At 42.9% G+C, this 16,662-nt stretch overlaps 1 protein-coding gene across 6 annotated transcripts in view; it reads left to right on the forward strand.

The window, feature by feature from the left end:
* Positions 1–16,662, forward strand: part of Zcchc17 (zinc finger CCHC-type containing 17) — a 47,449-nt gene that overhangs the window by 7,522 nt on the left and 23,265 nt on the right. For 4 of the 6 annotated variants that reach the window (XM_027399429.2, XM_027399432.2, XM_027399431.2 and 1 more), the window contains one exon: positions 6,412–6,469. The exons of the other annotated variants lie outside the window; for them this stretch is intronic. In XM_027399429.2, the coding sequence (XP_027255230.1) occupies positions 6,412–6,469 (58 nt within the window). The remainder of the gene's footprint in view (positions 1–6,411; positions 6,470–16,662) is intronic. 6 annotated transcript variants of the gene reach the window in all.

Genomic DNA, 16,662 nt, shown 5'->3' on the forward strand with positions numbered 1-16,662 from the left:
AAGCATCTCTAACTTGGCTTTCTTTACCAGTCTTTTTCCATTTTAGCAGATGGAATTGTTATCCATTTGGTGCCAAAGCTAGAAATCTGGTCATTGTCCTTGAGTTCACCCTTTGATTTGATCTTGATTTTCCCCGTCTAGTTCCTCTCTGAGTCCTAATTATATCTCCAGTCTACAGGCTTATTTATGCCTTTGCTACCCGTAGTCCAAGCGCTTCATCTCTTGCTTAGCTCTGACTGGAATTGCCCACTTCTGTTGCAGCCTCTCTCCAATCTGTTCATGACACTGCACCCAGAATAATATTTCAAAAACAGATCATAGCTAGGAATGTGGCTCAGTTGGTAGAACACTTGCCCAGCCTGCAGGAGGTCCTTGGGTTCTGTCCCCAGCACCACAAAAACATGGTGTGATAGTGCAAGCCAGTAATCCTAGCACTGAGGAGATGGAGGCAGGAGGATTAGGATTTCAACTAAGGTTGTTAAGCTTGGTGGCCAGCACTATACCTGCTGAGCTGTTTGCCAGCCCTGATTTTGGTTAATTTTGAGATTTTGAGACAGGTCTCACTGTATAGCCTAGACTGGTCCCAAATGTACTCTTTAGTCAAGCCTTGGCCTCAATTTACAGCAGTCCTCCTGTATCAGCCTCCCACATGTTGGAATTACAAGTATAAATTACTACGATTGGCCTAATGTGTTTCTTATGAGTTACTATTAAGAAGGATGGTCTGGGAGAAGAGAGAATGTCATATCTTTTCAAAAAATAATTTATTGAGGCAGGATCTCACTTTGTAGCCCTGGCTGGCCTACAACTCACTCTCTAAACCAGGTTAGCCTCAAACTCACAGAGACCCACCTGCCTTTGTCTTCTGAGTGCTGGGATTAAAGGTATATGTCATCACCACACCTAGCCTCTTATTTTTTCTTTGATTTTGAGACAGGGTCTTCACTAAGTAGCCTATGTTGGTCTCTGTCTTTCTTAGGATTTCTGTTGTTTTGACAGAAAGCAACTTGGAGAGGAAAGGGTTTGTTTCACTTTCACTCCCACATTGCAGTCCATAAGTGAAGTCAGGACAGAAACTCTAGGTAGGAGCCTGGAAATAGCAACTGAAGCAGAGGCAGTTTTGCCCTGCTCCCCATGGCTTGCTTAACCTGTTTTCTTAAACAACTCAGGACCACCTGCCCAAGGGTGGCATCACCCACAGTGCATTGGGACCTCCCATATCAGTCATCAAGAAAATGTCCCATAGGCCAGTCTGGTGGGGGCATTTTCTCAGTTGAGGTTCCTTCTTCCCAAATAACTCCAGCTTGTGCTATGTTGACAACACACTGGACAGTCTAGAAGTCACTGTGTAGTCCAGGCCAACTTGGAACTTGTGAACTTGTGATTCCCTTCCCTCCGCCTCCAGAATGCTGAAGGACTTCATAGTTCTGATTGCTTTTTCAGCAACACATGGTGTAAGGGGACGGTTTTCCAGACAAACTTCTGTGAACCTGTAATCCCAGCCCTTGAGAAGTTCATGCAAGGGAATCATACCTGTACAATCCAGCCTGGGCTACAAAGTGAGATTCTGTGTGTACGAAGATTTCTGTCCCACCTGCGGCCCCTTAGTCCCAAATAAACACAGAGTCTTATATTAATTATAAACTGTTTGGCCAATGGCTCAGGCTTCTTATTGGCCAGCTCTCTCTTAATTATTAACCCATTTCTATTAAACTATGTATTGCCACGAGGCTGTGATGTACCCATAATGTTCCGGCATGTTACTCCTTCTGCAGTTATATGGCATCTTCCTGGTGACTCTCTGTATTTCCCTACCCAGCATTCTCCTAGTCTGGTAGCCCTGCCTATGCTTCCTGCCTGGCTACATCCTGCCTGTCCATTGTCTGAAACAGCTTTATTCTTCATCCAATAAGAGAAACATATTCATAGCATACAAAAGGACCTCCCCCATCAATTCTGTCAAGAACAAATCAATTAAAACAAAAGACAAGCCAGGCGTGGTAGTATACACCTTTAATCCTGGGAGGCAGGGGTAGGGGAGTTTGAGGTCAGCCTGGTCTACAGAGTGAGTTCATCAGCTAATATTTACATGGAGAACCAGTTACATTAAGATTGGAAACAATGGACAGGTATACTGTCTCAACATTTCATCCCAGCATTTGGGAGGTAGAGGTAGCCCAATCTCTTGAGTTCAAGGCCAGCCTGGTGTACATAAGTCCTAGACCAGCTAGAGCTACACAGTAAGACCCTATCTAAAAACTGGCAAACAAACAAAACTCCTAAAGTTTGTTAGTACATACAGACACATGCCCATGAATGCACATGTACACATTCTGTGTTATGAATATCTCCATCAAACTAACTCCTTTTAGAGGGTAGGGAGATGCTTCCCAGAAGCTAGGAAACCACCCAGTGATTAATGAATGACCAACATGGGGTCCTAAATTGGACAATTTAGTCTGTTTTTGCCAAGCTCTAGCTGAGGTTATACGACTGCACTGAAATGTATGCAGGAACTGGAATCTGCAGGAGAGAATTGTTTGAAGTGAGTGGCAGTGGGTAGGTAGATGTTAGGTCAGGGTGTTTGCATGCTGCACAGTAATAGTCTTATTCACTAACTGCTTGTAGTGATTTATCTTGGCAACCCATATTCTTTTAAAAACAGGTTAGGCATCTGTATTTTCAAAGTTTTGTCTTTTTTTTTTTATTTCAAACTCTGGCTTGGTACCTGGCACACATAGCTGCTGTATAAATATTGGAAAATGACTGTGCCTCCAGCTGCTAGGACGAGTTGTCCTTGAAGAAACTGGTCCAGCCTGTGTTCTAGGATTTATCTCTTCATGGGCTTGGCAGGGATGGAAGCAGTGTGCAGACTGAATAGATGAGAAGCCAATATCCATTCTCTTCTCACCCTCTGAGATTTTGCTGCAGTGTCTTACTAAGCATGGTGCGGGTGTGAGGACAGCAATGGGAGCTAGGGTTTGTCTTGGATTTGCCACAGACAAAGAAATGCTGGAGGGTGATGAGTGTTGGTGTGGTAGAAATATCACTGGAGTAAAATTAAATCACTGCTCTCTAACTTTGCACCGGGAACTCTGAGCCTCGGGTTTATCGTTTACATTATGAGGAGAACAAGTTTCAAGGCCAATGCAGGCTCTTATCTAAAGATGGAAGTTAATTTTACCCAGGCTCTGAATTTCAGTTGAGATAATTACTGAATTTACCCCTTCCGCCCTCCTGAGTCATTTGAGTGACTATTCTTGGGACCCAGGAAGGCTATGTGCTCATCTGTGGCAGGTGCCATCCTGTTCATTTCAACTCTGACTGCACCTTAGGAGACACAGTGATAGAAACACCTGGTACTAGAATACCTTTTCCTTACCAAAGAGTTGGATTCGTCTATTCTGAAGCACAGTAACCTTTCCTTTTGGGAGATGCAAAATTAAAGTCTGTTATTACCTCTAAAGACGATAATGTGACCCTGGAGCTTCAGGATTGCGAAGTTATTTTGTCTTAATTTACAGCAGCAAGGTGGTTTGGGCCCTAACTTCCAGTTGCTGTTGTTAAGTTTTTCAGATGACTGTGCTACTTAATAATGTCATACAGTGAGAGACTGCTCAGCCTGGTCTTTGGAATCCTAAAGCAAATGTCAATCAAAGTGCTTTAGTGAGACAGAAAGAAAACATTTGCTTTTATTTTTACTAAAAGTGGAAAGTCTTAGGGCTGAAAAGATGTCCCAGTGGTCAAGAGCACTTGCTGTTCTTACAGAGGACACAGGTTCTTTTTCTGGTACCTACATGGTGGCACATAATTATCCGTAACTTTGATTCCAGGTGATCCAGTGTCCTTCTTTGACCTGTCTGGCACCAGGCATGCATATAGTGCATGTACATGAGGCAAAACACTCATTCCTAAAATAAATAAATGTAAAATAATTTTTAAAAAAGGGAACTACACCTTTAATCCCAGCACTCGGGAGGCAGAGGCAGGCGGATCTCTGTGAGTTTGAGACCAGCGTGGTCTACAAGAGCTAGTTCCAGGACAGTCTCCAAAGCCATGGATAAACCCTGTCTCAAAAACAACCCTTCCCCCCAAAAATAGGGAACCACTTCTTCATCTGGGACCATTTTCACATAGAACAAATTGCTTTGTGTACTTGGTTGATTGCTTTGTAGCTCTGACCTTATCTCATTTGAAAAATGACAGGATTGGACCAGTTAATGTCTTTGTTGTTGTTTTTGAGATAGGATTTCACTCTGTCTGTAAACTTGGACTTATGGCAGTCTTCCTGCTTCATACTTATTGCCCCTTCCCCCATCCCCTCCTGTTAGAACTGCAGGTGTGCACCACTGTGCCTGGCTGGACCAGCTAATATCTAATATCTTTCTTTTTAAAATTTTATCTTTATCTTTATTTTATGTGCAAGGGAGTTTTGTTTGTATGCATCTATGGACCACATGCATGCAGTGCCCTTGGAGTCCTGAAGAGAGTACTACATCTCCAGGAACTGGAGTTACTGATTGTTATGTGGGTGCTGGGAACAACAGCAGCTCTTAGACACTGGGCCATCTCTCCAGCCCCTTTGATAACTTTCTTAAAGCCCTTCTGGCTCCACCTTGTTATGATTTGAATACTGTACTATTTTTTGTTTGCTTGTTTGTTTTTGTTTTGGAACTTTTCGATCCTTACTTTCTCATAGCTTGTTTGTCTGTATACCCCAGGAGTATAGAACTTTAGGGTTATAACCCTTCCTTTGTGACGTGTCTTAGAGAATTAGTTCAAGCATCCTGTCTCTATGTTCCCATTTGCCCGCAAGATAATTCAGTGAGTAACAGCACTCCGCACCAAGCCTGACTACCAGAGTTTGATTCTTAAAATTAACTGATGGAAGGAGAAAACTGACTTCTGTGAACTGCCCCATACACACATGCTATGGCACATGCATGTGTTTGCACAGCACAAAATAAGTGTTTTTGTTTTTGTTTTTTTTTTAAATGCATTGGGCTGGAGAGATGGTTCAATGGTTAAGAGCATTGGCTGCTCTTCCAGAAGACCGAGGTTTGATTCCCAGCACCCGTGTGGTATCACACAACTATCTGTAACTCTAGTCCCAGAGGATCCAATACTTGCTTCTGGCCTCTGTGAGCTCTGCAAGCTGTGTATACAGAATCACATGCAGACAAAACATACCATACACATAAAAGTAATAAAATGTTTGGTTTTTTTTTAATGTGAATGTCTTTAGTTCCAGCACTTAGGAAGCAGTGGCAGGCATATCTCTGAGTTTAAGGCTGATCTGGTCTACATAATGAGTTCTAGGCCAGTCAGAGCTACATAGTGAGACCCTGTCTCAAAAAAAGGCAACAACATGCAGAAAGTCAGTTATAGTGGCTTGTGCATTCATTCTCAGTGCTTGAGATTCTGAGCCTGGGGATTGCCATCAGTTTCAGGTCAGCCTGGGCTACAGTGTGAAACCCTGTATTGAAACAAAACACCAAAAATATAGTAAATAAACAATGATAAAGAGGATAATGAAATCCTAAAAAAATATACCATCTAATACTGAAGTGAGTAATGCTGATGTTTGGTGAAGCACTTTACCTGGGCTCCAGGGACCCAAATTCTGCCCCTAGCTTGATTCTACCAGCCTTAGTCTCTCTGTACTTCATCATCTTGAATTATGTTATCAAAAATGATACACTGTTGAATGTACATTATGTGCTAGACTCCAGTGGCAGGAACATGGTGTTTATCTTTTGCTACCTATAGCAGCAAGTGGAGCTTAGGCCACAGGTAGGAAATGGCAAAGTTAGGGTTAGAAGCCACCTTGCACTGCAAAGCACTCACTCACTCTATCGTCTCATCTGCCACACAGGGTGTTCCCATCCGTACTCCTAGTTGTTGCCAGGAGAAAACAGGATGTCAGACATCACAGCTGTCACATTGCCTTTGGCCCTTACAGTTTTATCATGAGAAGGAGTCCAGGAACAGCTCTTGTGTAATTAAGACTGAGTTCAGATTCCAGGGCTGCTACTCTAGAGTTCTGGACTTAGGTAGTCTCTCCATGAATCAGCTTATTATCAGTCTTATGGGAACGACAATATCAACTCTGTGCAGCCATGAGGATTTTTTGAAGTGTTTGTTTGTAGTGAATATTAAAATGCTAGTGAACATCAGAGCAAGTGAGCATCTTGTTGAGTCCTTTTGTTTTGTTGTGATGAGGCTGAAATGGTGATTGCTTCAGGTGAAGGGATGAAAAGGTCTGGGAAGAAGGCAGTTTACTTCATGCCCAGTTTTGCCCACTCAGTGAGCTGGAGGCCGACCTGCATTACCTGAGATCCTCTGTGAAAATATAAGAAGGAAAGATTGGTTCTCGGTTGTCCACATTGATTTTTTATTTTGTCTTTATAGGTTGCTATGGTGACAGACTATGGAGCCTTTATCAAAATCCCAGGCTGTCGGAAGCAAGGTGGGAGCCCATAACAGAAATTTAGCACTTCCATTGCACTCATTCCACTATGGCCTCACCACATTCCCACTATAGGACTTAAATTTGTCACATAGTTGCTTGTTTGTCTTACTTTATTATCAGTATAGCAATAGGGATAAAGAGTTTGTGTTTTGCTTGCAAATATGTATGTATATACAGTATGTGTGTGCCTTGGTCTTAGCTTACCAGCCTCTACTAAATGAGCACTAAATTGGTGTTTGTTCTTTAAAAAGACTGGAGAAGCATTTAACAGTATGTAGTGGCCCGAGCTTGTAATCTCAGCACCCAGAAAGCAGAGGAAGCGGGGGATGCCACAAGTTAAAGGGCAGTCAAAGACTACTCTGTCTCAAAAAATAAAAACCAAAACAACAAAAAAAGGAGCTAAAGAGCCAGGTGGTGGTGCACCCCTTTTAATCCCAGCGCTCAGGAGGCAGAGGCAGGTGGATCTCTGAAAATTCAAGGCCAGCATGGTCAAGAGAATGAGTTTCAGGACAGTCTCCAAAACTACAGAGAAACCCTCGCTTGGATGGGAGGAGGGGGTAGGAGAACTAAGGAAATGTCCTTGAAAACATGAGGAATTAAGCCCAGATCTCCAGAACCCACATCAAAAGCCAGGCATGGCATACATTCTTGTAACCCCAGCATTGGAGGGCAGAGACAGTGGCTCCCAAGAGCTCACTGGCCAGCCAGTCTAGCGTGAACCGAAAGCTTCCTTTGGAGAGACCCTGACTCAGGGCACTGTAGCAGGGAGTGATAGAGTAAGACACCTGATGACCTTCTATGGCCCCTGCACACACATGTGAACCTACACACACACTGCCATACACGCCATACATACACATACACCCATCCCTCCAAACACAAGCAAAAAGTATCTGGATCTCAGAGACTATGGAATGAGGGAATGAAAATGAGTCTTGCCAGGTGCTGTAGCATATTCCCATAAACAACACAAGAGGCAGGACTGAACTTGGATCTCATCTGGATCACATGGTTTAGGAGCTGTGAAACAAAGCTGTGCATCATAGCTCATGCCTTTAATTCGAGCTCTCTGGGTCTATGAAAAGAGTATTGCAGTGAGTGGGAGACCAGCTGGGGCGACGAGACCCTGCCACAGAACCACTCAGGGTCAGTGAGATCACTCAGTGGGTAAAGCCACCTGCCACCAAGCTGGAGGACTTAAGTTCAATACCCTGAAGCCACATGGTAGGAAGAGAGAATTGACTATTGCACTTTGTCTCTGACCTCCACATGAGTGTCCCCCCCCACACACGCACATAAAAATCAGTAAAACGTAATAAAAGCTGGTCATGGTAACATACACTTTTAATCTTGGCACTCAGAAAGCACAGGCAGCGGGATCTGAGTGAGTTCCAGGCCACCTAAAGCTACATAGTGAGAGGCCCTGTCTCAAAAAAATTAACCACAAAAGAATGCATACGTGAAACAAGACAGATCTCAATTTATTGACATAGGAAGATTTCTAAATTACTAAGAATTTTAAAAACCAGCTGTAGAGTTTTTGTGTGGTGTGCCCCGCCCTTGCCCCTTTGAAGAGTATGCACCCAGCCTCTGGATTTTAAATGATCGTGTGTGTTCAGAAGAATATTGAGCATACTGACTCCTCCAAGTGCCCGCCTATGTAGTTGGCTTGCTGAGAGGGAGACATAGGGGAGGGATTTTTTCCCTTTCTGGAGTCTTTTATAGTTTTTCCTGTCAGAAGGCTGTGTAGATCCTTGGCTCATAAAGCTGTGCCATTAGCCTTGGAGACCACTGTGCGGTGTATTTCATCCTCGCATTAAGTGGCTTACCAGTGCTTTTCGAGCTGGCAGCCAGCAGCCTGTAATTAAGTTCCTTGTTTTATGCTGGCTGGGACTTAGTGAGGTGGAGCTCACCCCCACCCTCCAGGATTCACACCTCTTTCTGCCTAAAGACAGATTTTGCTTGTTAGTGTACTCACTATGGCTGCTAGTACCAATTTCATGTGGGCATTTATGTGACACTTTGGGGACTTTGTGGAGATGAAAAGCCTGCTACCTTTCAGCAGTCACTTTTCACCTCACTTGTGTCTGTTCCCTGTCAGATAATGCCTGTGATAGTGGCAGACAGCTTCCAAGTGGATCTGTCAGTCTGACAGCTGTGCCAGACTCACAGCGAGTGCTCAGGGAGCCAAATAATTAGGTGGGAACTGTGAGCTTTAATCCTAGCATCATGTGTAGGTTTTGTGGATAACTTGTGCAGTTGACTCCCCTACAGTGTGTCTAGCTTCTTCAAGGGGGGATAGCATTAGGTCCCACCTTGAAAGGACTGAGCAATGGTGTAGCTGTGGTCCAATCACAGCTGATCATTCCGATCTGTCTGATCAGAATGCAATGGCTTTAGTTCAGGGAGGTGCTAATTTGAATTACTGTCTCAGATTCTGATCTCAGAATTCTTTAACCACTGTTGAGTTGAAGACCTCTGCCTGTATCCAGATCAAAACTAGGTTTTCCTTTTTTTAACATTCATTTGTTTGTTTTGTTCTGCAAATGTGGCTTGGGGACATGCCATTACATTTTTGTGGAGATCAGAGTATAGCTGGGGGTGCTCTCCTTTTACCATCAGGCTTGGTGGTAAGCACCTTACCCACTGAACCGTCATCTCCCTGGCCCTATCCTTGGCTCTTTGGTGTCACTCCATAAAACTTTATGTGCTGATTGTATTGTTACTGATCTGTTCTTATTAGTTTTTCTGGACACCAAACTTATGTACAACAACTTTCAATTCAATTCTGATATTATCAACCCTGAATTAATATCAGATCCCATAGTAAGAAGGCCTCTGATCCACAGGATTGCCACTCCTCAGGTGTTCCTAAAGATGACCAGCCAGTTCTAACTTGGAGGTTTCCTTGACCCTCTCCTTAAGTTTGGTAATTTAATAAAGTAGACCAGGTGTGGTGTACATCTGTAATTCCAGCACAGGGGAATAAAGGCAGGGGGTTCTGAAATTTGGTCCAGCCTTGTCTACATAATGGATTGGAGGCCAGCCTGGGCTACTTGATACCCTGTTTTAAAACAGGGTATTATATTGAGCAGAGCATGGTGAGGCACACCTTTAATCCCAACACCACTCTGGAGGCAGACAGATCTCTGAGTTCAAGGCAGTAAGACGGTCTCAAACAAACAAACAAACAAACAAACAAAAGCCCCAAACACCAAAGTAAAAGTTTACAGAACTTAGAAGAACAATTTCCCTACTTTTGCTAGTTTATGATGAGAGATGCACAGTTCAGGAATAAATAGTGGAAGGGACACATAGGACAGGACTGAGTAGAGTCAGGTGAAGGCGTTGCTGTACTCTCTATATCTACCCAGCACTGCATACTCCTCACCAGCCCCAGAGCTACACAGGTCTCTGCAGGGTTGATTGTTCTGAGGTTCTTCCCACACTCATTCTTCCATTCCTGGTAGGCAGGAGACCGATGGATGGGGCTGAATGTGCCAGCCCTCAAATCACTGATTCTTCCTGTGACCACCCCCATCCAGAGACTCTCTAGGGACCCATTCTGTCACCTTAATACCATGAACACCAAAGAGGACTTCTTTTTTTTTTTGTTTGTTTGTTTGGTTTTTTTTCGAGACAAGGTTTCTCTGTGGCTTTGGAGGCTGTCCTGGAACTAGCTCTTATAGACCAGTCTGATCTCCAACTCACAGAGATCCACCTGCCTCTGCCTCCCAAGTGCTGGGATTAAAGACGTGCACCACCACCACCCGGCCGAATGTGCTTTTTTTTTTTTTTTTTTTTTATGTGTGTGGCCCTTCTTTATTTTTATTTTTATTTTTAAAGATTTATTTATCATGTATACAGTGTTCTGTCTGCATGTATATGCCTGCAGGCCAGAAGAGAGCACCAGATGTCATTACAGATGGTTGTGAGCCACCATGTGGATGCTGGGATTGAACTCAGGACCTCTGGAAGAACAGTCAATGCTCTTAACCACTGAGCCCCCAAATGTGCTTTTATGTTTTATATTTTGCTGTTTGTGTAGTCCAATTCAGTAGCTGCTGACTTTTTCTTAACAAATGTAAAATAACTATGCTGCTAATGACCGTTGTAGTCAACAGTGGAGCCCCATACAACTACACATGGGAACAAATGAAGGCAGTGTAAAGAAGTGAGGGAGACTGCCTTGAATTCCCCTAGGCCGCCGTTGAGATGGCTCAGGGCCTAGCACAGTGTCTGAGATACAGTAGACAGACAGTAGTTTTATTGCATAAATATATGAATTCAAGTTCCAGCTCTGCAGTTTACTAGTTTCTTGACTTGGGTGAATTGTTTTTTTGTTTTCTGTTTTTTGTTTTCTGTTTTTTAGTCTTGGTTTCCTCATCTGTGGAATGGGGATGATGCCCATATTTTAGAATCTGGTTATTTGATTGACAAAACGGTCTTTTGTTCATCCTTGGATCCATTTTGCCTGCAATTTAGCATTAGTAAATGTTTGACGGTATCTCTACTCCCAACAGATAAAGGATATGAAGCACTAACTTCTCTGTTTGTATTGTTGTCATATGCTATTCACTGGAGATGACTCACGGGAAATTCTAGAGAGGGAATGTATAGAAAGAGAGCTTTCATTTTGCCATTTTTTTGGCATTTTACCCGTCCTCTCATGGATTAACAATTTTAGCTTCTTGCTTTCTAGCCAGTTGAAGTTGTGAAAGAGATTATTATTGAGCCTGAAATAATGGGAGAACATTCTAAGGGGTGGTAATAAGCTTATTCTCTTAAACAGTGATTGAGCAACCAGCTCTTTCCAAAGTATCAGGGTTATGTTATTTTCTTCTTTTACTGACATTCAGTTGGGACTCATTCTGTTTGTCATGTTGGGTTTATTGAAGTGATGATGAATTTGATAAGCCCTTTGGGCATCTGTGGCTTCATGTCAGAAATGAGGCACAGAAGGCAAGAGTAAAGCTCAGTGCTAAGAGTGCTTGCCTGGCAAGGCTTGGAATTCAGTCTCGGGAGAGAAAGTCAAGCATTTTTGTATCTCTGCATTTGGAGCATCTACTAGAATAGACAGCATGAGTCCACTGCCTGCAGGCAGACTGCTCTTTCTGCTTTTTAGTACAAAGAATGATGTATCTCAGTGATAGAAAATAGAGACATATCTTTATGGTGTGAGGACATTGATGGTCTCATTCAAATCCCATTTCTGTTATAGTTGACCACGTATCCACGGACTCTGTGTCCATGGACTCAACCAACTTTGAAACAAAAGTATTGCTGGGAATCACAAGCCTAGATTGGTGGCAATTCCAGTCCTGGGGACAGAGGCATAAGGATGATAGGTTTGAGGGAATCGTGGGCCTCAAAACAAGACAGAAACAGTATATGTGAGGAACATCTGAGCTCGTCTTTTCTTGTCTCTGTTAACGATGGGGATACGTTTGGCAATTTTGTTGACTTGTAGGCGCTGAGTATTCTTACACAAATGTAGGTTGCATAGCTGTCCTGGCTGGCTGTTTTTCTTCTCCTGTGCTAAGACACCACACACAGAGGAGGCAATTTATAGAAGAAAGACTTTATTTGGGGCTTACAGTTTCAGAGGGTGAGAATGATCTTTTTGCAGGGTGAGGGGAGGTTTCTAGACAGGGTTTCTCTGTGCAGCTTTGTAGACCAGGCTGGCCTCGAACTCACAGAGATCCGCCTGCCTCTGCCTCCTGAGTGCTGGGAATAAAGGCGTGCGCCGCCACCACCACCTGGCTTGAGAGAGTAATCATTTTAATGTTTCTGATTTTTCACCGTTTATTCTGCCAGAAATGGCAAATGTATCTAGATCAAAAGACTACCAATAATGCTTGGTGAGAGAAGGACACCAGTATTTCCTTGTGACTCCCAGTAAGTAGACCTGCAGCTTTAGGGAAGAAATACGATGTTCTGTTAGGTATCTTAGGCAAGTTAATTTCCTTCACATTATACATTAATGATAGGGGAGTGGAATGAATTTCAATAACCAGAAACAATTTTAGCCAAAACTACCAAAGTGTGAGGTTTCCCTTTTCTTCAGGGATCTGAATTTCTTTTTCAAACTTTTCAATTAGGCAAGACTGCTCATTACATCATTATGGTTGGGAGATAAAACTCCAGATGCATGAATTTTACTCAATTTGGAGATTATATGATGACCTAATTAAAAACAGTTTATATTATATCTATACATTAACATATTAAGAATTTTGGAGACAGAATATCAGTCTGTAGAATCAGCTGTCTTAGATGTAACAGACCCACTGGCCACAGATAAATAAAACAGTGGCTCTTAATAGAAGCCCCAATAAAAAAGATAAACACATTGAACTTCAGACATATAAACACTCATGTGTATATACCCAAGTTTTTGAGAGAAGGAGCTGACTCTTCAATAGCCAGACAAGGTAGTGGATGCTTTTAAGTGCATTTAGAGTCTAAAGCAGGCCTCATGAGTTTGAGGCCAGCTTGGCCTGAATAGCAGGAACCTGTTTCAAAAACAAAACTAAAAAGTCTATCAATTTACTAGAGAGAGCAGTTATTTTAGACACAATTCCTCACTTATGTCTCAAAATAATTATACTTATTTTCATTTTCTTCAGAAGTAAATCTCCAAATTTTCTTTATTATAAAATATTTAAAAGTAAGTGAAAAAGTTCATCTGTACTTCTGTATTCAACAAGATATAACTAAAACAACTTAGGGAGAAAAGGATTTTTTGTTTTGGTTTGTTTTTTGATTGTGGTAGTTTGAATGTAATTGGCCTCCATAATCTCATAGGGAGGGGCACTATTAGGAGTTGTGGCCTTGTTGGAGGAAGTGTGGGGGTGGGCTTTGAGGTCTCCTATATGCTCAAGATACTACCCAGTGTCTCAGACCACTTCCTGTTGTCTCTGAGTCAAGATGTAAGGACTCACCTGTAGCACCATGTCATCCTGCAGACCACCATGTCTCTCATGATAATACACTAAACCTCTGAAACTGTAAGCAAGCCACTACAATGAAATGTTTTCCTTTGTAAGAGTTGCTGTGGTCATGGTGTCTCTTCACAGCAATAGAAACCCTAACTAAAACATTGGTTTTGGTTTTTCGTGACAGGGTTTCTCTGTGTAGCTTTGTCTGGAACTTTCTCTGCAGACCAGGCTAGCCTCTAAACTCCAAGATCCACTGCTCTCTGCCTCTCAAATGCTAGAATTAAAGGCGTGCACCATGACCAACCTGCCAGGAAAAGATTTATTTCAGTTTACAACTCTCAGGTCACATTCCGTTACAGAAGGAAGTCAAGGCAGAAACCTGAAGGCCAAGACTGAAACTGAAGCTGTGGAGGCATGCTGCTTACTGGCTTGCTCCTTGTGGCTTGCTCAGCCTGCTTTCTTGTAGCAAGGACCACCTGCCTGGATCCATAGGTCAGTCTGGTGGACATTTTTTCGGTTGAGATTCTCTCTTCCAAAGTGATCCTATCTGCTGTTAAGTTGACATAAAACTAGCCAGCAGAGATACCATACCCATTGTTACTATTTTGGGTAATTTCTAAACTTTTTTTTTTTTTTTTTTTTTTTTGAGGCAGGGTTTCTCTGTGTAACAGTCCTGGCTGTCCTGGGACTCACTTTTAGACCAGGCTGACCTTGAACTCACTGAGATCTGCCAGCCTCTGCCTCTCAAGTGCTGGGATTAAAGGTGTGTGCCACCACCGCCCGGCCAATTCCTTAGCAATTTAGCATTTGCAATACACAATATAATTTTGTATTGTACTGTTCTTACCATGGAAAATGCTAGGTGTGTATAGTACTAGACCAATTTTTACTATGAAATGAATTACTGGCATGTTTGGCTAGTGCCTGCCCACAGTTGACATAATTTCTGTGCTTATGTTAGGTGTTAGGTTGCTTTTAAATTCCCCTGTCTGGATATATTGTGGCGGCATGGCAGCATGTATACAGCCCCAAATATTCCGGGCTCAGGCAAGTAGTTGAGTCTGCTTCATGGCCAAAGATGAACAGCACAATCCAAATTGATTATTTTCTTAGGTCAGTTTCCTAGAAGTGGTTGTAGTGAGACTGTTAGCCAGAACTCCTGGTGCAAAGGGCCAGACACATGTTTTTGGCTAACATTGCTGGGGAATTGTAGTTTCATCCTTGGTTAGTATCAGATGTATTAGGTGTTTGTGTTTTGTTCTGCTTTTAAAGAAAGGTTATCTCTACATAGCCCAGGATGGCCTCAAGCTCTGGCCTCTCTCCTAGGTGTTTGGATTACATGTGAGTGCCACCAGACCTGACTTAGCTCAATTTATACTCCTAGGCTCTGTCCATTAGCAATTTTTTTTTTTACTTTCCTCTGACAGACTCCTGCCACCTGCTGGTCAAGATGGGTATTGACAGCTTTTTGTAGTAGGTTGAAATGTTTCTGAACCACTCAATTTCTATGGTCAAGAAGATACAGGACTGTGCTTGACTAGACTCTGCCTTGTGCCCACAGCTGGGGATCACCTTGGAATATAGAAAGAAGGTTGCTCTCTGAAGAAGTCCACCTTCAGCCGCCAGGAAAGGGATATTTTTACATTATTTTAGGGGACTGGAGAGATGGCTTAATGGTCAAGAGCATGGACTGTTTTTCCCAGAGGATCCAAGTTCAATTGCTAGAACATCAGGTGTTTCTCCACCACCTGTAAATCCAGCTCCGAGAGATCTGACACCCTGGTCTCTGTGGGCACCTGTACTCACATGTCCACACACAATTTAAGAATAATTTTAAAAATGTTGTTGTTGTGCTTTGTGTTCTGAGACAAGTCTCTCTAGCCCTGGCTGTCCTGGAACTCACTATGTAGATCAGGCCGGCCTTGAACCCATGGAGATCCACTTGCTTCTCTGCTGCTCAAGAGCTGAAATTAGTGATGTGTGCCTCTATACCCAGACAAAGTTAAAATTATTTTAATTACATAGTTTAAATGTACTTTTGTGGTGCTCAGATGAAACTCAGGACCTTACATATGTTAGGCAAGTGTACTTTGCTACTCCTGCTCCTGTGCTACTCCTGCTCCTGTGCTGCTCCTGCCCCTGTGCTACTCCTACTCTTGTGCTACTCCCCTCCCAGGCTTATCATTTTTTGGTAGTTATTATTTATTAAGTAACTTCTAAAAGTTAATTCTTACTTTAATGATGTTTCTTATTTTTCTGTTTTCACCAATATTTGTTATTGTTTTCTAAGCATTGTTGTCAATTTAGTCTATTTAAAATAGTACTTTGGAGGCTGGAAAGATGGCTCAGAGGATAAGAGCATTGACTGCTCTTCCAGAGGTCCTGAGTTCAATTCCCAGAAGCCACGTGGTGGCTCACAACCATCTATAATGAGATCTGGTGCCCTCTTCTGGCAAGCAGGTGTACATGTAGGCAGAACACCATATACATGATAAATAGTTTTAAAAAAGTGGTTTGCCAGGGTATGTGGTACTGTAGTTGAGTCAGAAGGCCAGTCTTGGCTATATATACCACTTAAAAATTTTTAAGATCTATTGTTTATTTATTTGGTTTTTCAAAACAGGCTTTCTCCATGTAACAGCCCTGGCTGTCTTGTAACTCTGTAGACCAAACTAGCCTTGAACTGGCTGAGTTCTGTGAGTTCTGCCTCTGCCTCTGCCTCTGCCTCCCGAATGCTGGAATCAAAGGCCTGTGCTGCCACCACCACCCAGCTGAGACCGTTTGTTTACAGGGTTTTTCTGTGTAGTTGTATAGACTAGGCTGGCCTCGAACTTGCAGAGATCCTCCTGCCTCTGCCTCCCAAGTACTGGGAGAAAACAAAATTCAGCACTGTATTTATGTGGTTGCTTTTGTTTTATTGCATATTATAGCACTGGATGGTGTTTCATTTGCTTTTTACTTTCTTCTGTCTTCTGATGCTAGGAATTGTGTCCCCAGCCTGGCTCCAGCATGTGCTCTGCTACTGAGCTCCACCCCAGCCAGCAGCTATTGAAGCAGCAGTTATTGGGGTTAGAGAGAGAGCTCAGGGGTTAGAACACTGGCTGCTCTTCCAGAGGACCAGTGTTTGATTCTTAGCATCAAAATGGCAGCACACAGCCGGGCGTTGGTGGTGCACGCCTTTAATCCCAGCACTCGGGAGGCAGAGGCAGGTGGATCTCTGTGAGTTCGAGACCAGCCTGGTCTCCAGAG

Source organism: Cricetulus griseus, chromosome 2 (assembly GCF_003668045.3).
Source record: "Cricetulus griseus strain 17A/GY chromosome 2, alternate assembly CriGri-PICRH-1.0, whole genome shotgun sequence".
NCBI lineage: Eukaryota > Metazoa > Chordata > Mammalia > Rodentia > Cricetidae > Cricetulus > Cricetulus griseus.